The sequence below is a fragment of the Carassius carassius genome, chromosome 36, assembly GCF_963082965.1.
Source record: "Carassius carassius chromosome 36, fCarCar2.1, whole genome shotgun sequence".
NCBI classification, from domain to species: domain Eukaryota; kingdom Metazoa; phylum Chordata; class Actinopteri; order Cypriniformes; family Cyprinidae; genus Carassius; species Carassius carassius.
The window spans coordinates 7,876,155-7,903,183 of NC_081790.1; the positions used below are offsets into that span (position 1 = coordinate 7,876,155).

Here is a 27,029-nt window from a genome sequence, read left to right on the forward strand (position 1 = left end):
CATTAAATCTCACGTGCAGCGGCCTGCTGAGGCTGTTTTACTCATAGTTGGCACCGAGCAGTGATTGAATATGGCAGCGTCTCCATTAGGCAAAAAAACCATAGACTACAGCCGAATCCCATAATTCATTCTCATAATTACCACCGGCGCCGGGAACATATGGCTCCTGGAGTGCAGCGTGCAGCAGACAGAGTAAATGTGAGCCGTCCTGCATTATGCTACAAAAAATAATATTTCAAAAGCTTCGACGGCCTTTGAACACTAGAACTCATAAGACAAAGGCAAAATGCAGTTTATTATGAATCATCATATTAAGACGTGTGACACTAGATTCTCCCATCATTCGAAAATCATTCTCATTTGGTTTCTCAGATGCCCATATTGTGGTTTCTTTAACTTTGGGAACAAACTGACCCTAAACAATCAACACTGACAATATAAATGCTTTCTTTTGTTACGACAGATTTAAATTACACTATTGGCACACAACATTACAATGGTTCCAGAAGATTGGCGTTACCACAGATCTCCAAATTAATGTCAGTCATAGCGGCAGCATCAAAACTCAAACAATACCTTACACATTCATAATAATCAATACTGGCATTGTGGTTAGACTGTTAATATATTTTTGAACCATTATCAAACTCCCATTGTTTTATATGGATAGTATTAAGGTTAAAAGAGGCACTACAGGTATCAAACGGCAATTTTTCAAAACAAAAATATAACAAATATTGCATTGATAGGATTGCTTTTCTGATGTGTTTTGTTTGATTAAATGAGGTGTGATTAACTCATCAGACACATTCGGTATGATATACAACACTGGTCACTCGATCACTCAACGGTCCATAGATCATGAGCTAGGAGTCTCTGTCCTGCACGAAACAGCCAAAGCTGTGGGACAAATCGACTTGCCAAACAGTTTTTCAGGGTTTAAATGAAACAAAACGTCAACATCAGTAATCTGAGCTTATAAATAGAGGATTCACATTCAATATCACTAAATCTAAATCATTATTTTGCTCTTTTCTGCTACTTTCATTGACAGAAGAAAAAAATCAACTGACCATGCAATCCAATCTGTTTGTAAAGACAATGTTTTAGGTGATCGTCTCAATCGTGGAATTTCCTCCTCTATTGACTAACCGGTAACTCAAGACAGAGTAAAGATAACACATGGCAATCGAAAGAGTTCAAAGTCAGCATGAAACTTCACAGACTCTTGGATCGTCTTGAGTTACTACTCAGATGCAAGGCCAGTTTTATTTCAACTCCATGCCATGCTACCCAGCATGTTCATCTTAAACTTGCAGTGCAATAGATGTTTTCTTTGGATTTTTGTATGAGATGGGGGAAAAAGGCTTGTGTAAATAGACAAAATCACAGGAGTGTCAGTGTTTGTTCACTGCCATGCTGATATCTGCGTCAGTGGTCGGGATGGAGGGGTTTCAATACTTGGTTTTTCGGTTGTGGAGGGTTGGAGGACTGTTGGGACTAGAGGTTTGTAGTGTTTTGGAGGACACTGGCCCTAGGATTTCCACGTCAGAACGCACACGCTGCCTTCGAGACCTCTCGAATTCTTCATCCTGGGCATAAGCATCAATCAATCAGTTTAGTTTGAAGATTTTATAGGACTAAGATTTTTTCAACTTTTTCTCATTTGATTTAGACCATCAACCTTTCAAAAGTTTGAGGTCAGTACAATTAATTGTTTTTAAAAGAAGTTTTTATGCTCAGCAAGGCTGCATTTAATTGATCAAAATACAGTAAAACAGTAATAGTGAAATATTATTACCAATTAAAGAACATTTTTTACTGTTAATAAATTGTACGTAATTTATTTCTATGACATTAGCCATTATTCCAGTCTTTATAGTACGTGATCCATGAGAAATCATTCCAATATGCTGATCTGGTGCTCGAAACATTTCTTATTATCCATGCTGAAAACAATCGGTGTGTGTGTGTGTGAGACTTACAGTGTCTGCGGTCAGTTCCTCCTCTGTGTGCTCACTGTAATGGTTGTAAAGCTCAATGTCTGACAGAGCACTCTCTGCCATCTCCTCTTCATAGTCGGTGTGAAAGTCTGATTCATCTGTGGGAAAGATGGAGATATTTCCGACCCATTAGCCTAATGATGTTAGTACACAAATCACACAATACTAAATGACATCCAAGCAGAAGCCAAAAACAGATCAATATGCTGGGAATGTATGGCAAAAATCCCAGAAAACAACTGCCAAATGTGATTTTAAAAGGTAAACTTATAAGGTTTAACATTGATTTACCATCCACAAGAGCTGGTTTGACTGGCTCAATCCGTGAGACGATCTCAGCCAGATCAGTGAAGGAAGCATTTGGACAGGTCACAAACTGCAAAAACAGCAATAAATTGAAGAGCGGAACTGTTTCAACACACATTACAATTCAATAGTCCCTCTTTCAGGTGATCCAGGCTCACATTGTTGCTCTGCGTTTTGTGGAATTCCTCTTGATGTTTGTCCTTCATCATCTTCTCCACCACGCCACTCCTGCACCACACATCAAACACCGTCTTCCCATGCTGGTAGCCCACTTCCTATATGCGCACCAAACACAATATAAGCGCAGAACAAAGACAGAATATTTTGAGTGGAGAAGCTGAAAAAGCAGAGGAGATAAAACTCACGCTGATCTCATCGAACTTGCCAAACTCAAGTGTGCGGTATCTGTCGATGGGAGGTCGGATGTATTCACAGTAGTCGCTGTTCTTAACAGATTCAAGCTGTCTCACTGAACACACATAAGCCAGCCGGGCCTGGATCTCAGTCATATTCAACACCTGGAACAGCAATAACAACTTTTTGAATAAAATAATTTTTTTTTTTAAAAAGAACAGATTTTAACGTTTTCGGAAGAAAATTTAAGTGTCTGTGCATGCAAAAGTGGTTGCCACAAATGTTTTCAGTGTGATTGCTAGTTAATAACATTCTATATATGGCTCAGGTCCCCTTTTTATGAAAATCTATAGGATATTTTTGCTGTTTTATCATCTGTCGGGTAAAACCTTTGACACACCTTTGATACAAGCACAAGCAATAGTAATGGTGATGCTTGCCTCACATACTAGACACAACTAATTAAGTTAACATTACACTTGGCTAATGTCTCCCTCACCTTGACTTTCTCAGCCAGTGGGTTGAGCCGTTTCCATAGCAGCCACCAGCCAGAAAGGGCGTCCCCGTAGTTGGTGAGGTTGGTTTCATCTTGGCTGCCTACATCGATAGCAATAACCACTTTAGCACCCATGGAGCGTGCCACATCCGCTGAAACGGGAAGAAAAGGCAACACCATCAGCAACAATGAACCTCCATTATTGCAAAAAGACCAAAATTACCCAATTCCTCAGATCTGATAAACTCAGTAGACTGAGCAATATCTGGCACACTCAAGTCCTCCCACAGTCTATTCACTGAATGTCATATGGAAATTGCACACAAAAATGGCTCGAAGTTTCACAAAAGTTTTATTATTGGGGTTTCGACTCTTTTAGAACCATCCCCCAGACAGATTTTCCTGTCTAAGTGGGCGGTCCTTGGCCAGAATGAGCCAAATAATCTTGGCCCAGACTTTATGCCATTAGTTAACTGGCTACATTATTTTAACACATGCATCTTCAAAATAGTGTGTTTGTCATGGTATACTGGGATTTGATTGTCAGGGGGTAAAGAGCTAATGTCCTACTACACACCTGGCAGGTTGTTGATGTAGCCTCCGTCCATGAGCAGGTGTCCATCTTTTGGATCACACAGTGGGGGCAGGTAACCAGAAAGAGACATGCTAGAACGCACATACCTCCACAGGGAGCCTGAGATGGAGGGACAGGAAACGTCAGACATTTATCCCGGTTAAGCAGAGGCTCATAAATGGAAGTGGTTTGTGTGGCAGTACTGACCATCAGTGTGCACTCTCATTGTGGAGGCAGTGATGTCTGTGGTGATGTTGAAATAGGGGATCCAGAGATCCTGTAAACAAGCCAAACACATTTAAGATGCTAAATTTGGCAGATTGTGATCCAGTATAGGGTTTTTGAGCCAAAAAGAGCCATTTTGCTACCTCTATCTGTTTGTCCTTGAAGACTGCATTAATGCTAGAGTTAAATGAAGCACCAGAAAACATTGAAGTGACAGGATAGGTCAAGTCCAGCACTTTCTTAAACACTGATGTCATTTCCTGCAGAGGAGGAAAGGGAAACAAAGTTAGCTTTATTGTGTCCAATTTAGGTGGCTTTTAAATTACAAGAAAAATAAAGAAACCAATAAAGAAAATCTATAGAAAAAGGAAAGGGAAAAGGAACATGAAAAGAAATAGCAAAAAATAAAGAACAAAGGACACGAAACAGAAAAGGAAATGACAAGGAATAAGAAAAATAAAATAAAAAGGACAAGAAATAAAAAAAAATATGGAAAGGATTTAAAAAAAACGTAATGAAAAGAAAGGGAAAAATGAATAGAAAATAGAAAAAAAAGAAATAGTTAAGCAGAAATTAGTAGTAAAGTAGTAAAGTAGTAAAGTAAATGAGCAACTAAATTAAAAATTAGTAAAACAAAACAGTGAAAAAAGGATAAAGAATAGGAAAAGGAAAAGAAAAGGAAAAATAAAACAAAAAAATTATAGGGGAAAAATTATAAAAGTAAATGAAAAATAAAAAATAATATAAAATAAAAAAAAGATAAGGAATGGCAAATCTGAAATGGAAAAGGGAACAGAGAACAATACAAAAGAAAGAAAAAGGATAAAGATATTAAAAAGGGAATAGAAAAAAGTAGCTAAGGTTCATCACAGGATTTTGAGTGTTTTACATTAGAGTGCTTTCTCACCATTGCCCACTCTCTGGCTCTGATCTTCATACTGCTGTAACTGCGGTCCTCTGCATACAGCGCGCCCATCATGGATCCGATAGAGGTGCCGCCCACCAGATCAATGGGGATTCCCGCCTCACTTAATGCTCGAATGATGCCCACCTGAGAACAGCCCCTGAAAGAAGGAAGATGTGAAGAAGGGAGTGAGGGGGCAAATAAACCCAGTGATGCAAGGTCAATCTATACAAAACCTTTCTTGTTCTGTTCTATTGGTCCAAAAGAATTAAATATGGCTTGATTAAACTGACAACTTGAATGAGCATTGTGTTGTTCTCTTTTTGAACAACACTATAGGGGTTTTCAACCCTAAAAGAAACTGGGCTGAGTTAAAACTATCACAGTTACTACACAAAGGAAAGAAGGGAGAAAACAGCAACCAACCTTTAAACACCTCCTGCCAACCACGAAAAAGACAGAATAGACAAACAGAAGCTGTCAGAAAAAATTAAATTTACAGAAAGAGAGCAACAGAGGAAAGAGGTCAAACAAAGCCCGAGAGGGGGTGGTAAAGGGCTTTCAACAGAAAATGGCACAGTAGTGTCAACAAGAGTGGGAGTGAGGATCTGCATACAAAATAGTGGAGGTGTTTTTTCTTCACTTAAATTTTTTAATTTTAATTTTTTACGAGATGTAAAAAGTGAATACCTGGCTCCTCCGCCACCCAGGACCAGCGCAATGGCATTGCCCGTAAGAACACGGGCCAGACGTGAAAAATCAGAGTGGCGATCTGCGGGTTTCTGGAACACACGCTGGTACATTTCTCTCTGAAAACACAAATGACACAGGAACTTAGATCAACACCATGCCAAATATCAGGGGCTGGTTATCTGAGCTTCGCCACTATGTTAAGATTGGCTTAAGGTCTAGTCTGACCACCTAGCGGTTAATAAATCTGCAATTGTACTCTTCAGATTCAAATTAGACTAATTTATGTATTTCAGGAACTGACTGAAGAATAGCAAGTTATGAAAAGTCTGAAAAGAAAAGAAATCACGACTAATTCCAATTCATAATAAAAAAAATATCAACATTGGTGGATCCTGGAATTGGAATGGCTCTCCATTCGCCAATCTCACCATAAAACACTCTCACAATCTCACATGACCTTGGACTCGAGTCAGACATTCTCAAACCATTAATAGAGCTGCCTACACAACTCAAGTTGATAGCTACTACTGGAAAAGAAATTATTAAGAACTTAATCTAGAACAGTGTCATTTTATTGATAACATCGTTTTGTTGTTATTCATAAATAAATAAATATATATCCCATCTCAACTATGAAGCAGATTGAAAAGAGGCCAGTTTTATTTCTTCAAGGTCTTTGTTAAAGATTTGTATGTAATTAGTTTTACTTTGTGGTTTCTTTTCTTGTTATATCCTGAACAAGACTAAGATTTGCTATGACAAGTCATTGGAGCTCAAGGACACACCAGCAGCAGCTTGGGAAACTTGACACGGAATATCAAGTGTCTGAAATGCATAGATTGCTAACAAATGTATACTTTAAAATGTAAATGTATGTCATTTTTTTCTTCGCTCAAGTGGGTCTGTGAAAAAATGGTGCATAAAAAGTAAAAAAAAAAAAAAAAAAAAAAAAAAAAAAATTAAAATAAGAGGGGGTGATACAGTTATTTCAGTGAACCATGATGTAATATTGAGTGCTGCACCAATTTTGGCAGGCTCCTCCTGGAGAAGACCCTTCTGGGGCAGGACAGGTGAAGGTGCCTGGAGATCCAGCTCCGCATGTTGAGCCATTCGGCTGTTCCTTTGGGAGGAGGGCCGTCCTCGCGGTGCAACAACACCAGCTGTTTCTGCGCTCTCACCGCACTCCCCTCTAACATACGTTCCAACTGAGAGACAAAGAGACAGACAGACAGAGAGACGTCTGAATATCATCCTTTCAAAACTAGACAACAGTCCATCCAAATGCATTATAATAATAAAATAATTTTCTTTAATGGAATGCACTGAATGCAGACCTAGATGTAATGTAATAGAAATATATCCATTTCTTTCAGAAGGTCATTTTGTTCTAAAGAATAATTATTGATTGGGACGGGCTGATGTGCATTTAAGAGAAGACCCACATCCACTCTCTCCATTCTTTTCATGCGTGTACAATTACCCATTTCAGACTTGCTTAAAACATCTGAGCTTTGAGTCCTTGATTCAAAGAGCAGTGCTACAGTGGCCGTACTCTTTAAAGCCTGCAGGATTTATGATGAATAGGAATGTTGCTCAACCCCAGACCTCTGATCCAACTTCAAATGCACAGGCCTGACCGTCAAAACCACTGGATATAATAAAAAACGCTCTCCCTCCCGCACGTAAGTGATTAATCTTTCCCTCTCTAGGAAAAGAACTGAGTAAATCCTGCAGTTCAACTGGGGTCCCGCCAACATGGTTGATTACTGCCTGTGATCAGAGCAGTTCAGCAGTGACTTACAGTACAGAAGAGTAGGAGCCATTTTTAGCTCAGTGTGTTATGGTTCAAACAACTTCATATATTTTGGGCTCAACCTATAAAAGTACCTGCCATCCTGAGTGAATGATAAATTACAGGCCTTGAAACCCATTTTGTTTGATTCGGAAGAGCTCTTATATTAAAGACTCTTCTATTTCCAGTGGAACTCTGAATCTTGGTAATTGAAGTTTAGCACCAGTTCATGTAAGCGTTTTTCATTCTGTGATGATGTAACACCATCATACCTCTCCCACGGCTGGGTCCTGCTCTCCCAGTCCCACGATGATGATGCAATCGGCCTGTCTGATGCAGCGCTGAGTCCATGGAGTGAGTGACACATCTGTCTGATATAGGACTATGCGGTGGATGTCTTCCTGCTGCCCAAGCCAACTCGACAACCTGTACTCATGCACACTGTAGTAGAGAGAGAAAGAGACTATTTTCAGCTACTTCTCATGGTATCTGCAAATAAACTGATTTGTTCCCTAGATCTAAAAATGTAGATAAACAAATTGTTAAACTTATGCCATTTATATAAACAGTCAAAGAGTCAGGTTAGAATTGTTCCATTCCTCACAGATGGAAGTTGGACAATGAGACTAAAGATAAGACAGCAATGACTAATATGATATATTGAGGTTTCAAATATCTTTAGTTATTTGGGAACTTTAATTTATGGAACACGTGAAAAGCTGCAGGTTTCCACACCTTTTGCCCAATGAAAATCCATGACACATCCATGACTTTTAAGCATTTGCGACTACTTGATAGAGATTTTCCAAAATAAGTAGAATGCACTCAAATGTGAAATATGTATTATATACATTTCCATTATTTTCTAGATTTTTTGTACTAAAATGACTTCCAATGGCATATAATTGTAACATTTCCTTGATTTCAGATATTACTACCTTGATTTACCTGGTTTTTTTTTTTTGTGGGGGGGTGTTGGTGGGTTATGGATCTACTGTAGTTCCCTCAGGTTAATTGAGAAATTATTCAAAGCATATAGAGTGTTTACAGTGGATAGCATCCCTGTGTGTCTGTACTTTTGAACTATTTTCACAAAAATATTAAGTAGATCAAATGTTTTAACATTGATTATAATACTGCTAATAGAATGATTTCTGAATGATCGTGTGACATTGAAGACTAGAGTAATGCCTGCTAAAAAATTAGCTTTGCTATGACGACAAAAGGTAAATAAATAATATATCTAAAATATAAACAGTTATTTGCAATTGTTATTTAAGCATTTAAAAAAATATATTGTAATAATATTTGACAATATGCATGTTGTTATTTTTGATTAAATAAATGCAGCTTTGGTGAGCTTAAGAGACTTCCTTCACACCAAAAAAAAAACAACAAAAAAAAACCCTAACCCCAAATTTTGGAATGTTAGTGCATGTAATGATGACATGCACTCTAAAAAAAAACTGCTTCATCTGACACCATGTGAAATTTAACAACGGCATTGCTACAAAGTCTGAGTTTCTAATGAGGATTAGATTTTATACAGATCCTATTTTTGCAAATGTGCAAGCATTACAGTCTAGAGCAGTGGTTCCCAACCTTTTTCAACTCACGGCCCACACATCCAAACATATGTTTGCGCGGCCCACTGCAAAAAAAAATAAATAATAATAACTGACCCCGCTATTGTACGGTTAATAACTTAGTACTCAGAAGCTAGATTGTTAACTGTATTTATTGAATGAACTAGGGCTGTGCGATATGGGGAAAAAAACATCGCGATTTCTTTGATCAATTTTGATATTTCGATTTTAATCACAATTTTGATGCACACATATATGCTTTACAGTCATAAATGCATTCAGGATGAATTTGAAACATATTTCCAAAAGAAAACCAATTAGAGCTTTATCAAAAAGTTGTAACGTCTCTAGAAGTCGTGGCCTAATGGTTAGAGAGTCGGACTCCCAATCGAAAGGTTGTGAGTTCGAGTCCCGGGCCGGCAGGAATTGTGGGTGGGGGGAGTGCATGTACAGTTCTCTCTCCACCTTCAATACCATGACTTAGGTGCCCTTGAGCAAGGCATCGAACCCCCAACTGCTCCCCGGGCGCCGCAGCATAAATGGCTGCCCACTGCTCTGGCTGTGTGCTCACAGTGTGCGTGTGTGTGTTCACTGCTCTGTGTGTGTGCATTTCGGATGGGTTAAATGCAGAGCACAAATTCTGAGTATGGGTCACCATACTTGGCTGAATGTCACTTCACTTTCACTTTCAGAACAGACATAAGTCAAAATAATCACTAAAGGTGTAACAACATTTATAGACTTATGGCAAAAAAATAAAATAAAATATAAATATATATACAGTTATGTGTGCGGTGCAGAAGCAGCAGAGAGAGTGCATTATTGTAACGCGAAAGGACATTAAAATAATGCACGAGAGCGAATCTCTCCGCTCGCACGCAGATTTCCTTTTGCTCTGTCACAAAACCATTGCTCAGATACACGCTGCTCTCACCCGGTGAGAGTGTGCGCACTTAAAACGTTTCTCATCACACTTAAACTGTGTCGTGTGCACTCACAACTCTCTCTATGCTCATGTGCTAGATATTAATTTTTGCACGTTTTTATTTAAAGCCTTTTACCTCGTGCAGTGTGAACGCTCTGATCCGTCAACATGGGCTCGGAAAAAAGGCGCATCGCAGACAGTGTGTGAACCTGGAGTTAAGCATATGCCCAGTCTGTTCTGTTCTCGCAGTAGGCGCTGCATTCTGATTGGATCAGATAGCATAATGCGGGAGGTCAGAGCTGCGGAAAATCTTGCTATAAAGCGATTTAGAAATCGCGCATGCTCAAATCGTTATTTTATGATGATTTCTATTAATCGCACAGCCCTAGAATGAACTGGCAATGAACAGAAAATAACTCGGACTGGCACCGCTCAGCAAAACGGGAAAACCAGATCCAGGCAGAGCTCGGCAGCGGGTAGACAGTCAGCGGAGCAAGCAGTCAGGGAACATGTTGACAGCATTTATGCATGTTTGAATTTGTTGTTCTGTAGCATATGCAGCAAAAATATCTAAGATAAATTGGCGGTTTATTCTTAAACCAATCAGCAAGCTCCAATAGTGGAAGCATAGTTACAGTTTAATATTTATTTTTTGTTATTTAATTATATATATGAAATATATTATTATTTATTTTATTAGTAATTGGCGGCCCACCTACAATACCATCGCGGCACTGGTCTAGAGTCCTGTTCTAGCTACTGATGAATATGTGCTGGATCCTTTTCTCTGTCCATCTATTTCTGTTAAACTGTCCAATAAACATGTGATGGATGAGAGCTTGTCAATATTCTTCACAAAAAGCAGGCCAGTATGGGCACTTAAAGGTTTTCTAAATTAAACTTAAACCAGAACAGAAACAAACATCAGCAACAGAGAGGAAGATCTCATGCTGGGTTAGAGGGACAGGACTCATGCGGACTGTTTATTTATGGGGTTAATTGTGTTGTTCATTTCCATATCACAAAACTGCTTTCATCTCGCTCATCAAACGACTACTTTAATGTGAGAAAATAATAAAGATGAGTGTGGTGTTGTTTTTCAGGCAGCCGAAACACACTCTACCTAAAAATCAACATGCATTAACAGTGAATTTACATATTCTGATAGATGAAGAGGCCACATGTTTATATAAACTAATATTTGATGCCATATAAACATCGCAAACTCTTTTCTAATGACAGTTTGATACCGTACCTGTCTAATGCAGCAGACCCGAGGCGCTGTTTGATGATGTCACTAGTCAAGAGAAGAGTTGGGCCTGGAAGACATAAATTTGACTCAAACCTTTTTTCCAATTGTAAACCTTCTCCCCTTTTTGATACAAAGCCTATATAAATACAGCATCCTCACCGATAGCTAAGAGTGCATGCTGAAGTTCCAGGGTGAACGCAGTCAGAGGAACCTCCTCAGATACTGGGAGCACAGTGACAGTGGCCAGGTTTGAGGCAGGGTTTCCAACGTCCCATTTACTGCCAGGTGTGTGTAGAGCTGAACTGCGAGCTGGACATTAAAAAACAAACACAAAGTAGTTATGTATAGTCAGTCTAGAAACTTGGACTTTAATCCAGGAGATGAAGACAGAACACTGATAGTTTTACACAAACACACACACCTGTCAGAGGTCCATTAACTTGCTGGAGGATCTTCTGTCCAAGCAGGTGAATGAGCCTTGTGACTACCTAATAAGATCAAATAAAGCGAAAAAAACTGACTTTATACAGGCCCAGAGAAACTCTCATCACTGTAGTTTCTGGCTATAACGCAAATGCAGTGCGGCTGACATACCTGTGGGAATTTTCTCTTGATGGAACTGAGAGCACCCTCAGGTAGTTTAGCCAGTTCTGAGTCCCGAACAGCATGAACAGTAGTTGCTCTGTTCTGATGGGTCAGAGCCTCCACCTGCATTCCCACACACACACATTCACAAAATAATGCATGTAAACAATGCATTGGTTGACTTTGAAGCAATTACATCAGAAAAAATGTAAAGTGTTAATTTTATTTTTAACACATATTTGTTGTGAAGAACCTTAGAAGGGACATTTCATCCCCAAAAATAGGGTGGCTCATATGATTCTAGCGTTATGTAATTTTAACTATTAGAAATGTTAAATAAATAGAAATAGTTCAGTCTGAAGTATTAAACTGAAAAGAAAATATATTAAAAGCTTTATACACATACATACATACATATACATATATATATATATATATATATATGTATATATATATATATATATATATATATATATATAAATAAATACATATATATACACATACATATACATATATGTAAATACATGTAAATACATATATATACACACACACACACACACACACACACACACATATATATATATATAAACAAAAACATAAAATTACTGTTCAAAGAAACTTTTATTACAAAATTGTTTGTTATAAAAGTGTAATAAATCTGAAATAAAATTAAGTATAAATTTTTACTTGAAAAGCTTAAACTTTAAAAAAAAGTAGTTCAGGTTGAAATACTATAACTACAACTGACATAAAAATAAATTAAAAGATGTGTGTGTATATATATATATATATATATATATATATATATATATATATATATATATATATATATATATATATATATATATATATATATATATATATATATATATTCACAAAAACAACATTACTAAATCTTAAAATAAAATAAAAGCTAGTTCAAAATATTAATAAATAGTAATAAATAATAGTATATTAATAATACTAAAATAATGCAATATGCTTATTCCTAATCCTAGTCATACAAAGGTACACTGAAACGTGTTATTCACCAAAAAGAAAATCATAAGATCACAAGAAAATCAGGCCTTTGCTGTTGCGAGGCCGAGCTCTGGAATAGTCTTCCTCAGGAACTAAGAGAGGTCACCTCTTTTAAAATTGAAGTCAAAAACTACTTCTTGTCTTTAGCCTTGAGAGGGTGGGTTAGTTTTTGCTGCTGATAGGTTGTGTCTTGTTTTAAGTTGTGTGTTTTAATGAAGTGTTTTTTGATTAGACAGCACTTTGTTCTGAAGGTGCAGTTGTAAAGTGCTCTATAAATAAAGTGAATGAATGAATGAATGAATGAATGAATGAATACAGCTTTAATGATGAGAGAATTATCATTTATCTCACTATTTAGACATATATTTTATTACTAAGACAAGATATTTTTGCTCAGAAAAGAGCAAAGATCTGCACTAATAAAACTCCATGACGTAGATTGAGACTAAATTTGGATCTACAAATCAGGCCTTCATTCACATCACTCACGTCCATGGACAATGAACCACCACTGTTCTCCCAGCAATGTAACCATGGTATCAACATGGACAGGTATTCTTAGCAGCATAGGCGTCACCACAGAGACGCAAAAAGGCATCAGCCAATCACAATAAAACATTATGAATGACGAGAGAGGGGGATCTCCTGGGAGATACTGAGTTTTATTTTCTCTGATGCTCACATGATTAGGTGGCACAAATTTACTGAATACATCAACGCCAGTAAATGTCACCAAAGCTATTCTAAGAGATGCTGCACATACAATAGGGCCACTTTCTATATAGTGCATACAATATGCAGCATTATGTAACATGGAAAAATATCATTCTTTTTCATCTTTGATTCATCTTTGAGTCATCTTAGAAAAATCTAAAGTTATGAAAGGTTATGAAACTCAAGGTACAATCATGAAAACTGATCTCGGATGCAGATTGGTGACTATACAGCTCTTTAGAATCTTGACTAAATATAAATGCTTTTATGGTAATAAAGGAGCTAAATAGAAGAGAGATAGGAATAAGTTTGCTATGACAAGAAGTTATTGTATTAAAATATATGTTGTGCAAGTGGAATAGCTATATAGTGCATATGCATGTCTGCAAAATGACTTAATGTAAATGTAAATGTAATAGCTCACCACTCCAATGAGATCTCCTCTACCATACTCTCCAGTCAGCTCCTTCTTCCCATCCTCCTTCATGATGACGGAACGCAAACGGCCGCTGAGCACTATAAAAGTACTGTCAGACTTATCACCCTGCCTGAGAGAGAAAAAGAGGGAGAAAGGATGAGGTCGTTTATCATAGAAGATTTATGAAATGCTGAGAAAGCTTATCTGTCTCAGCCAGAGGGGCAGAAGAGAAAAAGAAATCGCCAAGTTTATTAGATTGTATTCTGTCCAAATTTCTTACAGAGGCGACATAGGAAAAGAGGAGAGAAAAAGATCTTAACAATAGAGTTTATCTGGGAGCTCCTCTAAGAAGAGCTAGAAAACTGTTATGAAGGACATTTCATATTAATGTATACACTACACAGCCAAAACTATAAGGACATGTAAATGACACACTTATAGGTGCTTATCGAATGTATACTACAGTTCAAAAGTTTAAGATCAGTAAGTTAAAAAAAAAATACTAAAAAAAAAAAACTCTTGCATTCAGCAGGGCTTAATTAATTTGATTAAAAATACAGTTAAAAGCACTTGTATTATATTTATTTATTAATATATGAATTTTTAGCAGCCATCACTCTAGTCTTCAATGCCACTTAACTTTTTTTTGTGGAAACCATGATATATTTTTCAGGATTTTTTGATGAATAGAAAATTAAAGAGGACATCATTTATTTGAAATAGAAATCTTCTGTAACATTTTAAATGTCTTCACTGTGACTTTTGATTAATTACATGCATCCTTGCTAAATAAAATATTTCTTATTAATTTTTTTTAAAGGTGCTGTATAATTTCAAAGTAAATAAAGAGTTGGTCTTCATTGTAAGATTTACTGCAAATGTATGCAGCTGAAATAAATGAAAAACCTGCTTTTAAAAAATGAATACCTGGTAATTAAAAGGTTACATTTGGCCAAGTATCACACTAAGTATACTTGTTTATATTATTAAATCTCTTTTAAGGACTACAGACCGGTTTCCTTTCTTCCTTTCATTGCAAAAACACTTGAACGAGCTGTGCTCAACCAAGTCTGCCTTTCTCACACAGAACAACCTCCTGACAGCAACCAGTCTGGTTTCAAAAGTGGACATTCAATCGAGAGCCTTGCTCTCAGTTGTTGAAGCCCTAAGACTGTCAAGAGCGAATTCCAAATCTTCAATACTTATCTTGCTGGTTCTGTCCACTGCTTTTGACACAGTTAACAGCCAGCTCCTTCTGTTAACCATACTGGCAAAGGGCATCTCAAGAACTGCACTCCAGTGGTTTGAGTCTTACCCATCAGATAGGTCTTTCAAAGTATCTTGGAGAGGTGAGGTGTCCAAGTCGCAACATCTAACTACTGGGGTACCTCAGGGCTCAGTTCCTGGACCACTTCTCTTCTCTGTCTACATAGCATCATTAGGTTCTGTCACTCAGAAACATGGCTTTTCATACCACTGCTATGCTGATGACACTCAACTCTAAATCTCATTCAATCCTGACGATAGCTGCTCGCATCTCAGCTTGTCTAACAGACATTTCTTGCTGGATGAAGGATCATTACCTTCAACTCATCCTTGCCCAGACAGAACTACTTGTGGTTCCAGCAAAACTATCGTTTCATCATAATTTCACCATCTAGTTGGGCACATCAACCATAACTACTTCAATAACAACCAGAAACCTTGGAGTTATGATTGATGATCAGCTGACTTTCTCAGACCACATTGCTAAAACTGCTCGGTCCTGAAGATTTGCTTTATTCAACATCAAGAAGACCAGGCCCTTTCTTTCGGAACATGCTTTTATAATGTTCTATCACATCTTTACAATTAATCCAAAACAAGGCAGCAAGATTAATTTTTAATGAGCCAAAAAGAATGCACATCACACTGCTGTTTATCAATTTGCACTGGCTACCAACAGCTGCTCACATAAAATTCAAGGCATTGATGTTTGCCTTCAAAACCACCACTGGCTCTGCACCTTTTTACCTAAATTTGTTACTTCAGACTTATGTGCCCTCTAGAAGCTTGCATTTTGCAAGTGAACGTCGCCTGATTGTGCCATCCCAAAGCAGCACAAAATCACTTTTACATACTTTTAAATTAAATGTTTCCTCCTGGTGGAATGACCTGCCCAACTCAATCCGAGTAGCTGAGTCCTTATCCCCCCCAAAAAACTAGCTTTCTAATCTTTTTGAATTTTATCTATTGTCTTTTCCTTTATTATACAATTAACAAAAGCAAAAAAGACCTTTAACACTAACTTGCTCTAATCTGTTTCTATTCAATCTGTTTTCTTTTTATTTATTATATTATGTAAAAAAACTATTGCTACGTGTACAGCCTTAAGCTAACCGAGACTTGTTATAGCACTTGCATATCATTGCTCTACTGTTGAATTTGATTGCTTCATTGTCCTCATTTGTAAGTCGCTTTGGATAAAAGCGTCTGCTAAATGACCAAATGTAAATGTAAAGAGGTTGAAAGTTGAGAGAAAATAAATAGTGTGAAAAAATGTAACTAGTAAATATGTAAGGAAATGAAGTGGACCTGTAGACAGCTCTGCCTGCCTCCACAGCCATCCAGTCAAGGGCAAAATCAATCTGTCTGACGAAAGGTGACATCCTTCTTACAACTGTATGAGCCACATTCAGCACCACTGTGGGCTCAGCTCGCATGATCCTGAATATGTGAGCGAATCAACATGTCAGTTGGAGAACCATTAAAACCAGCAACCAGAGTGAGTTTATGTTCATTATTTGCCTGCCAATGTCAACAAGCACTTAAATTCGGATTAAACAGTAATTTATTACTATATATTATTCTACTGTAACATGGTGCAGGTGATACTCATTTCACATGCAAATTGTGATAAATGTTTTTCATGATTATTTTTTAATAGAAAGTTCAATAGAATGCCATTTACTTGAAAAAATCTTATTGACACCAAACTATTCAATATTAGTGTTATGTCAGATAAGAGAGATTGTGCAGAAAGAAAATCTAGACTAACATTAGAAATGTGGACTGAAAACCTACTCATAGAAGTGTGTTTTCGAGATGGACAGGAAGCTGCAGTCCCGATGTGCCCTTACGGAGAAGATAAGTGGCTCACCCGTCAATACAGCCAGCTGTCCTACCAGCTCTCCTGGGTGAGCCACAAACAGACACGTGTCCACCTCTCGGTCAATCATCCTCTGGTGAACATGCAACGTGCCCGAGATCACAAACTGCACACTTACATCCTGAAGGACACACACCCACACAAAGTCAAGCAAATCATTTGGACAGAGTAACATATTAGAAAATCCACTGAAATGTCTAGCTATTCTCACTGGCTAGGTTTTAAAATCTAATGAGCTTCCAATTTAGACAGCATTTTTGGCCATCACAGGTCGTCGCCTGAAGCAAAAGTCAGTGAACAAATATAGGCAGCAAACAGGCATTCAGCTCACTGGGTTTTTAGCCATTTCATATGCATCTTCTGATGCCTGACCTGATCTCCTTGGCGAGCTACAACAGATCCAGCTTTAACTTGATGGAGCGTTACTCTGCCCTCCAGCAAACTGGGATCCTGGACACACACAGCCCAATAAAAATATTCAACACAAACATATAAATCAATCCAAACATACATAAACCATGAACTCATATCCCACTAATGGAGATGTATTTTGACCTGCAGCGGAATAATCCCCAGCAGATCCTTCTTGGCGGCCTGGAAAATGGTGCCCACTTTACTAGGAGGAACGTCAGAGTGTGGTGCATTGTCTGTGTAGTGAATCACAGCGGACGGAGCATGCTGCATGGTCACACTCTTCTTCAAAATGGACTAAAGAACATAAAGCATCATCAAGATTGTTTGTTTTTTTATTATGTAGAGATCTATAGGTTTTGAGAGAGAGATGAAAACCTTGTGAATGACAGAACTGGATGGAGATTCATCTATGGTGACACGGGCTCGTTCATAAGCCATGTCCAGGTCATTTCCTGCCACTCCTGCATACGGACACATAGAAAACAGATCAAGTTTGCAGAGTTTAGTACTAGAGGAGCCATTTCTGTGTGGAGTGAGTAAGAGTGGCAAGACAGATGGTAGGTTATCTGTTACCTGAGCTCTCTACAGGCATAGAGACCGAGCGAGACCTCCGCGCGACCGTGGACGTGTTTTCATATGAACCAGCTTGCCCTCCATCTAAGTGATGAGACATTTTATCAATCTCAAAATAGCCAGAAAGAAATATTCCTTTTGAATTGATAAAAAAAGGAATATTTAGATTGAAAGCTAAATCTGACAAGAAAACTAGAAGCTAAATATATTCATACATAAAGTCAATATTGCAAGTGCAAAGTTTTGTTTTTGTTTTCTCTTTTAGTCAGGGAAAGTCTTTTTTTTTTAAAGGGATCTCATCTTGGATGGTAAGGATTTTAATTATATATTAGAATGTGTACACACACACGCACACACACACACATCAGAGCAATTTGTGAACTATTTGGACTGCAAAGAACAAACTCAAAAGAATAGACGAAAATGTAAACATGTACCTGAGTCTGTCAAGTTCTCTCCGGAGCCCTGTAGGTGCTCGTCTTCTGTTTGTATCTGTAAGTGGGCTCTGCGTGGGACTCTGCTGGGACTCCCCTCAGTAAGCACACTGTTGACTGTGAACAGCGGCACTGCTTGTCTCTCCTACACACACACACACACACACACACACACACACACACACACACACACACACAATCTTAAGAAAAGACACTTACAAGCATCTAGGACACATACATCAATTGTACTGGTCTAAAATAACAGCCATTGACTGTCTGATGTCTTTCTCCACATAAAGATAAACTCAAACAAACAAGTTAAATAAAAGACTCTTAATTACTTCATTAGCAAACAGTATCCAAAAAGACTATGAAAAGTATCATTTAATTGCTTTTAATGACTTTGGCACTATATTTCAAGTCTTCTAAAGCCATACAAAAGCTTGACTTAAATTGACGTCATAACTTTTGCTAAATATACATTTAAAAAACCCGCATGAAACAAACAGGAACATAACTATAAACATGTAAAATAATAATAATAATATTAGATTTTTCCTTTTCAGGGCTCCAGACTAACTATTATTAGTAGGAACACTGTAGCCCCTGAAAAAGTTTTTAGGAACAGACCTTAAATCAGCCTGCAATGCAATCGTTCACATATTTTCCCCATTTTAACTGTATTACTGACAATTGCTTTGATAATAAATAGACTTAACTCATAGAGATTCCAATGTGCAGTATTCTTTTCATTTCAGAGAGATATGACAAATATATCTATATGATAAAATTACTATTGTTTTGCATTAATTACTTACTAATAATATTACATGTTCTTGAGAGTTAAGAAGCTTACAAAATGTATTTTATTAACAACAGTAACATGCAAAATCAAATTTTTATGTAGAAAAGACATATATTGTACTCTTATTAAATGTACCATTATTTTCCTAAAGTCTTAAATGAAACTGACCAACAACTTCAGTGTTTATGTGTGATTTTGTCGCAAATTGAAGAAAAGTTTGTTTTTCAAAGCACTCTGTGACATTTTTTACTTAATAAAAAAAAAATAGAGCGAAACTGAGAAAATCTTGATATTTTATAATAGTGATTTTATTATTTCAAAACAAAAGAAAAAGTATGAATTAATGACTAAAAGAATTTGAATGCTTCTCAATTGATCTCGCAGCAACCTTTATTCATTGTGCTTCTCACTGGATCTTGCAGCGCTGTGCAGTAACAGTGACGCAAAATCAACTTTGGTCCCTGAGTAAAGCTGTTCTAAGCTCGGATTTGTTTGCGTTGCAGTCCGAGCTGATAAACAGTCCACGCTGCACAGCTCAAATGAGTAACGCGATTTTGTTATGCTTTTGCTTGCCGTTTGATGGTTCTCATATGCGACAGACATGGCAGCTTGAGTTAAACAACGACTGTGCACAAAATTTACTCGCACCGTCAGAAGAAAAAAAGGTTGCAGTCTGGAGTCCTACTTTTCAACATCCTTCTTTTATCATTAAACCTCATTCATTTTTACTCAAACTCATCACTTATTTTTTTTTTTGAAAAACAGAATCCAGGTAAGCATAACATCACAAAATGATAAATGTGAGAACTGCACTGAGTTTATGCTGTGTTGTAACGTAATCTTGCCTGCTGTTGGGACTAAATTTTATTTATAGCCGATGGGAGAGCACTCAAATTCACAGCACAAGCCAAAAGTACTTCTTAAATCAAAACGAGAACAGCTCCCTCGGCCTGTCCACGCTATGAGGGGAGAGTTACATGTGTGTAGGGTTGTGCTATGACATGCAGTGATGGCTGATGGGAGATTTCCACCCAGAGGGTGTTAAAGTCGGTGTCCTTTAAATAAAAGCCGTGATCTTATGATCCATGTTATTCAATCGAGCTGAGTTTTACGGCTCCAGCGCAGGAGTGATTACGCCGATGGGGGTTAACGTAGCATGAAATAACACTAAGAGTGTGTGTGTGTGAGGAAAGCACATATTTTAGAAGTGATAGAGTGCATGTGTGTAATCCTAAAAGTAATAATGCTGAGATGTACGTGTATACTCTTTCTCCAACCTGATTAAAAAGCTCAGTTGTCAGTCCCAGGTAGTTGTGAAGTGCCAGGAAAGTGACTCTCTGCAGACGCACCATGATTATCTATACAGACAGAAACAAGCTTCAAATTAACAGTATGCAGCCTCACAAATATGTCAATGTCTATGCAGTAAAATGACTTCTTTGCTCTTTTGAACTAAATATGTTTAATATGCAATGTAGACAATGTAGTCTAACTTTTCACATCACTATGTTAATTTATCCATATTTTTTATATGGATAAATATAAAAAAATATTACTACAGTGTGTATTTTGCTTTCAAATAGAGCTTTAAAGATACGTAGAGGATTTAAAATAAAAATAAAAAAAGAGTGTAGAAGATGGCCCATTAAAACAGTGTGGTTGAGACAGATGTTCAGGAAGACAGAGGTCACATGGATGCAGACAGCCATGCTAGAGTTCAAGCTCCTCTGTACCTGTATGACTCTCACTAGCGTCTCTGGGTATTTCTCAAACACTGACTGGAAAGCTGAGGCAGGCAGACGCAATATGGTAGACCTAACCGCCGCACGAGCAGACACAGTTTTATAGGGAGCAGGATAACCCTGGAGGAAAAGGGAAGATAAATAAATTAATCTCAGTGCACTGGAGCTGGATATGTCGTCAGGAAAGCAGACAGAGTACTTACTGTAATGATGTCTAGAATGCTGAGCAGACTGTGAACGCTGTCCCCGGGCAACACGTCCTTCACCACAGGCTCTGTGCCATCCTAAAAGACACATACATAAAAGATAATATAATACATTTAGGGGAGGGCACTAAGTTTAATTACTCATTTGCCATTTAGCTGACACTTCTTATTCAAAGTGACCTACACTTTGCAGGGACCAGGTGAAGTAACCTGAGGTTAGTCAAGGATAAGATGGTGATTGTTCATAAATCAGTTACTGTGGGGCTCGAACCCATAACATTTCCATTAGCAGCCCAGATCTAGAACCACTAAGATACTTAACCCAACAAAACACTATTTCATTAGTTGCCTTTTCACACTTAAAATGGTAAACTCACAGCCTTTTTAAACAGGGGTGTAACGGTACAAACATTCAGTTCAGTACGCATGTGTACCGAACAAATCATTCAATTATTTCAGGAAATTCAGATAATACATGCCGTTTTGGTGCTCTTTGATGTGGCCCCACATATCACTGTTTAGAAGCCTCAGTTCTTACGGCAGCGTGGAGGGCGATCATGCCTTTAGGTCTTTGCACACTGAGTCCGAAATCCTCGTCTCGCAAGTAAAAAAAAAAATTATATGACCTCACTTTGTGCATTCACGTTTACCACTGCCTCCAAAAATTTGGATCAGGTTTGATTTCCTGGGCTTTAGCATCTGTAGCAAGCATTTTGTCCTAAAATTTCTAAATTTCAGAGTCAGTGTGCAAGGACCTTTATTCTTTACTTCTAGTTTTAACACAAATTAAGCATGAATAAACATCTCATGTAATTTCTCAATCAGTGTTTAAATTGCGGAAAGATGTCAATAAAAACAGCTAATAAGCAAAATGTCATGTAGCATTTCATTTACCTGAGTTAAGTCATCAGTGTCTACAGCTCGTTATTTGCTAGAGTAATGAAGTTTAATGAGTAATGAATTTCTCATTTTGAGAAATATTAGACTGTATACTTCATTATATTTTACTTTACGTGAGAGTGATGTTTTGATTATTTAATTTATGTTTAAATAAATATTTTATGAAACAAGTTAAGACAGCCACTGTGTACATGTTTTATTATATTTCAACAAAAAATTTAAATTTTGAATTATAGTTTAAAAAAAAATAATAGTAATTGAATTTTGGGCACTGTTGTCAATTGTAAATGGGTTTCCTATATTTTAGAGTAGAAGCTGAGGTAGATCTTTATCCCCAAGAAATTTCTTTTTGTAATTTAATGTATTTAAAGAAAAAGCGATTTGTTCAGTAAACCATCGTTTAATACCAGTCTTGCACATTTTGTATGTCTTCCTCATCTATCACACCTGATTCAACTCATCAGCTCATTAGTGGAGACTGAAAGACCTGAAATGGGTGTGTCAGATATAGGGAGACATACAAAATGTTATAAGTTTACATATATAAGTTTATATATATATGTATATATGTATTGTGTGTGTGTTTTATTATATATTTATATATACTAATTATTCAGCATAATGTTTGATATAATTTACACATAAATAAACAGACTTCGTATTTTCCTGACTTACACTCAGAGAAAAGTAAGAAACTTTTCTTATCCTAGGGTTAAATGTAGCCTTAACTGAGATTAAATAATAAGTTTACTATTAAGTAACATATAGTTTGTATCTTGTGTATTGTGCAAATTGTCATGTGCATGAGTCAACTGACATTCTCTAAACAACTGGAATCTATTATGGATTACTACTAAAGTTACTTCTAAAACTGATCCTTACAATCTCATGAATGCAAAGCTCCAGCCTTCCATCCTGAACCACATAAATGCTATCGTCATCATCCCCGGGCTTGAACAGCCCTTCTCCCTCCTGCAGCTCCACAAACACCATGTGCCGACACAGCTCCAAAAACAATGGCTTCTCAAAATGCCCAAGTACCCTGAAAAGGATCAACATTCGACTTTAGATGAACACCAGACATTCCATTAGGCTGAACTGTACCATGTGATCAGCATGCAGTTCAGCCGCTATCATGTGACCCCACAGGGTAGGGGTTGTTCACCTGACGTTCTTGAGCATGTAGAGCACCTCTGAAGGCAGGTTTGAGCTCTGCACGTCAAATTCAGTGAGATCTGCCTCCAGGAGAGAGGGAGGGGGTTCTTTGGGCTGCAAAGTGGGCGGCTCCTTCCTGATCCGCAAGATCCTGCATGACATCATAGCAGGAGTCAAACAAGAAGGACTGATCAGACAGCTCCCGACTTAAACTGTGTGGGCGATGAAACGAGATGCCACATGTTCTGTAACAATTAGGTATGCGAGTAGCTAAACATACCTGCGTGCTATACTAAGAACTTTAGGCCTCTTCCGAGAGCGCTGCTTAGACACTGAAGAGGAGGATGGTGTCGAGGACAGGGTCTGGACCTGAAAGATAGAAATGGAAATATCAAGTGGAGGATGGAGAGCAAATAAAAATATCAGGCTGTTAGTCATACAAGGGGCCACAAATACAGGCCAGCCTAATGCCACTTAGCACACTCTATGCTGCCCTCCAGTGGAGAAAGACTGAAGTTTTAGTTGATGTCACTTTTAATTACACAAAAAAATGAGTACTGAAGCAAATCTCAACAGAGTCAGAGTCTAAACACTCAGCTATTTATCTTGGAGCACAAATAGACTGCTGTGAATGTGATTATTAATCACCAGCTAAAACAGGGTGCAAAATCACAGGTAAGCAAATGGATTTTAGTGAGGCGTGACCCACCTTTCTCATGATTTTCCTGCCATAAAAAAGCACTTTATCTCTTTTTCTGAAGCGATAGCGAGGAACACCAGACTGTTGATCTTAAAACACACACAAGTAAATAAATAAAGAATAGTAGTACATCAGATATACACATTCATACACGTTTGGTGGTCAGTGAGAATTTTTTAAAGAATTGAACACTATTATTATCACAACAATTTTCAACATTGATAAAAATATAATATAGAAATAAACAGCATTTAAGCATTTTAATCAGCAAATAGATTTCTGAAAGATCATGTGACACTAAAGAATAAAGTGTATTGGCTGGGGAAAATTCAACTTTACATCACCGAAATAAATTATATTTTTCACTATAGTAAAATAGAAGCTTTTTAAATAAAAAAACAATAGTAATAATATTCCACAGTCTTACTGTATTGTCATTAAATAAAATGCAGACTTGGTGAGCATCTTTTAAAAAAAGTTTACCAACCCCAAAACTTTTAACAGTGTGACCATAAGACACTTAATCAAATATTAGAACTGAACAGCAATGTAAAAACAACATGATGCTCAAATCAGTACGCAGTTCTTTGGACTTAAACTCTAATAATTGAATTGAACTGAATAATAAGAGTGCGAAAGAATCTGTTTTGGGCACAGAAGTGACACATACTTGCCAGTTTATATCTGCGGTAGAGAAAAAGCACAGAGATTCCTATCAGACACATAGCCACCACAGCACCGATCAATACACCCGTGAGCTTGAACAGACAGAAGTCACAGAAATGTATGATAAGGGAATTTATCTGATATTACAGGAAAACTGATAAACATCATCCTCTACTACCGAACTTTTGATTTCACTTTCATCAAAATGTGTTTTCAGTAATAGAGCAAATACTATTGGCCAAATTGCTGCAAGAAATAATCATTTCATTAAAATTGGTGTACTGTTAAACCCAAACATAATTTAAACATCTGTAATTCGTTACATAATCTGTACAGCTGATCTGAGAAACTGAAAACTGATGTGGGAAAACAGCTTTCCAGAGTAAAGGCCTGTTGTTCACACAGAGAACGATAAAAATATGGTTTTAAAAACAGTTCTAAATTCGAAAGGAAAACTGATCTTTTAACTGATTAAAGATAAAAACATTAACAGCCAATCAGAATCCACCTGACATTAAAGTGCTTGAGCATTTAAAGCAGCAGACAACGAAACTGCAGCATTTACTTATAACAAACAGAACATGACCATGCACTGGTGTGGAAACCAATATAGTTATTGTTTTTGGTGTGAACAGGTCTTCACTCAGAAAGAAATGAAAATTGTGTCATTAATTAGATAATATCAAAAATATCTTAATTTGTGTTCTGAAGATGAATGAAGGTCTAATGGGTTTGGAATGAGATGAGGGTGAGACAGAATTGTCATTATTGGGTGAACTATCCCTTTAATTCAGAGAACATATTGGTGAGTTTCTGTACCATGGTGGTCTGCATCCTCTCCTCCACAAACTGCTGCAAGCGGGAACGAATTTCACTCCCAATAGCCTGAGGAAATACACACCAATATACAAACAAACAGCCACAAGTATGTCTATGTTTTGGTTTAAAAAAAAAAAAAACCTCTCTGGATAAAAGGATAAAACACCCTTTTATATTTGTATTTATAATGTATTTACATTTGTTCCAAATTACAATACAATTTGATAAAAAAAACAGCTCATATGGGGTTTCTTTGAAATCTTTGTTTATTTTTTAATTCAGACTTAGAAGTTGAGCTCACAAAGAGGACGGTGCTTGCTCAGCTACTTCCTGTCTTGCACAAAAACACAAGGGGTGGGAAATCTGATCAACCATTAATCCAACATTCCTCACCAAAACTCAAAAACTCAAACCACTGTGATTACTTACTCATCCTCATGTCAAACTTGTTTGTGGTCATTTTTCAAACACCATACTGTACATTTTTAACATTTAATGGTGAGTGGACAAACAATCAACAATCAAGTATGTGAACTGATAATGACTAACTCAAATGCAACAAAAGCTGCAACAAAAATTAAAGAGACAGTGAGATGCATGATACTTACAGGATACATGCATTGATCTTCATTCTTATTCTCACTCTCTCCCATTTCTAAAAACACAAAATCCCTCAGTTTATAGAGCTTGCATTTACATGAGCTTGCATTTTTTTACATGACAGATTGAGAACAAAAAAACAAGCCTGAACTTTTCTGAGTAAAGTGTTGACAGAAGGACTTCTGTTTACATTTTTTTGCTTAATCCTATGGAAAAGCAAGCATGCCAGTTAAATATGACGCTGTGTTTAGGCTGTCATTGAAGCAGGGATGGCATGCATGTGTGTGTAATGGGCGTTGCAGATATTTAAACTGTAAACAACAATGTCAACTTACAAAAACAGTTGAATTCTGTTTGGCTTAGACCCGTTGAACAAAAATATCAAATAAAACATCTGAAACATCTTTAAAAACGCCTCTTAAGCGGCTGGTTTATACGTGGAAGAGTATTATGCTAACGTTAATTAGCTAGCATACAGTAGCTTACTTACTAAAGACAGCGAGACTGAAGACCGCTCCTGAAATAATCCCGTTTGAAACTGTTCATTCATGCCACAACTGCTGGCTGGGTTACACTCTTGTCATTTCCACACAAATTTCACTGCACTGTAAACTTTTATCGCTCCCTGTTCGCCCCATGAAATCAAATCTCTGCTGTTGGCGTTGCCTTGACAGTCCTTCACGTAGCAGTGACGTGCAGTTTCATTGGCTACGAGGAACATCAAGGGGCCAATCAGGATCACTGTTGTTTGACTTTTTTTATTATTATTATTACATGCAAAACAGCATAAGATAATAATATTAATAATAATATAATATTAATAACTATGTAAAATATAACACAAATTTTACATAGTTATTATGGTGCATAATAAAAAAATAATCAATTCAAATTTATTCATACGTTAATTTTTTATATATATATATATATATATATATATATATATATATATATATATATATATATATATATATATATATATATATATATATATATATATATATATATATATACATATAT

General features: G+C 37.0%; 1 protein-coding gene across 1 annotated transcript; it reads right to left on the minus strand.

Moving 5' to 3' along the window:
- Positions 1 to 274: 274 nt before the first annotated feature.
- Positions 275 to 26,685, minus strand: LOC132117054 (patatin-like phospholipase domain-containing protein 7). The gene is made up of 36 exons (XM_059526087.1): positions 26,500 to 26,685; positions 26,018 to 26,064; positions 25,410 to 25,475; positions 24,595 to 24,682; positions 23,934 to 24,013; positions 23,505 to 23,593; positions 23,235 to 23,375; positions 22,952 to 23,111; positions 21,167 to 21,247; positions 20,955 to 21,083; positions 20,499 to 20,579; positions 18,420 to 18,561; positions 17,983 to 18,066; positions 17,785 to 17,870; positions 17,551 to 17,703; positions 17,368 to 17,445; positions 16,911 to 17,116; positions 16,422 to 16,553; positions 13,854 to 13,977; positions 11,705 to 11,818; positions 11,532 to 11,598; positions 11,270 to 11,419; positions 11,114 to 11,177; positions 7,620 to 7,788; positions 6,578 to 6,760; positions 5,553 to 5,671; positions 4,866 to 5,022; positions 4,102 to 4,218; positions 3,941 to 4,010; positions 3,737 to 3,853; positions 3,163 to 3,311; positions 2,675 to 2,827; positions 2,468 to 2,584; positions 2,295 to 2,379; positions 1,986 to 2,101; positions 275 to 1,592 (listed from the first exon to the last, which is right to left on the minus strand). The coding sequence occupies exons 2-36, from the start codon at positions 26,060 to 26,062 to the stop codon at positions 1,455 to 1,457; spliced, it is 4,050 nt and encodes a 1,349-aa protein (XP_059382070.1). The 5' UTR covers positions 26,063 to 26,064; positions 26,500 to 26,685; the 3' UTR covers positions 275 to 1,454.
- Between the last annotated feature and the right edge of the window lie 344 nt (positions 26,686 to 27,029).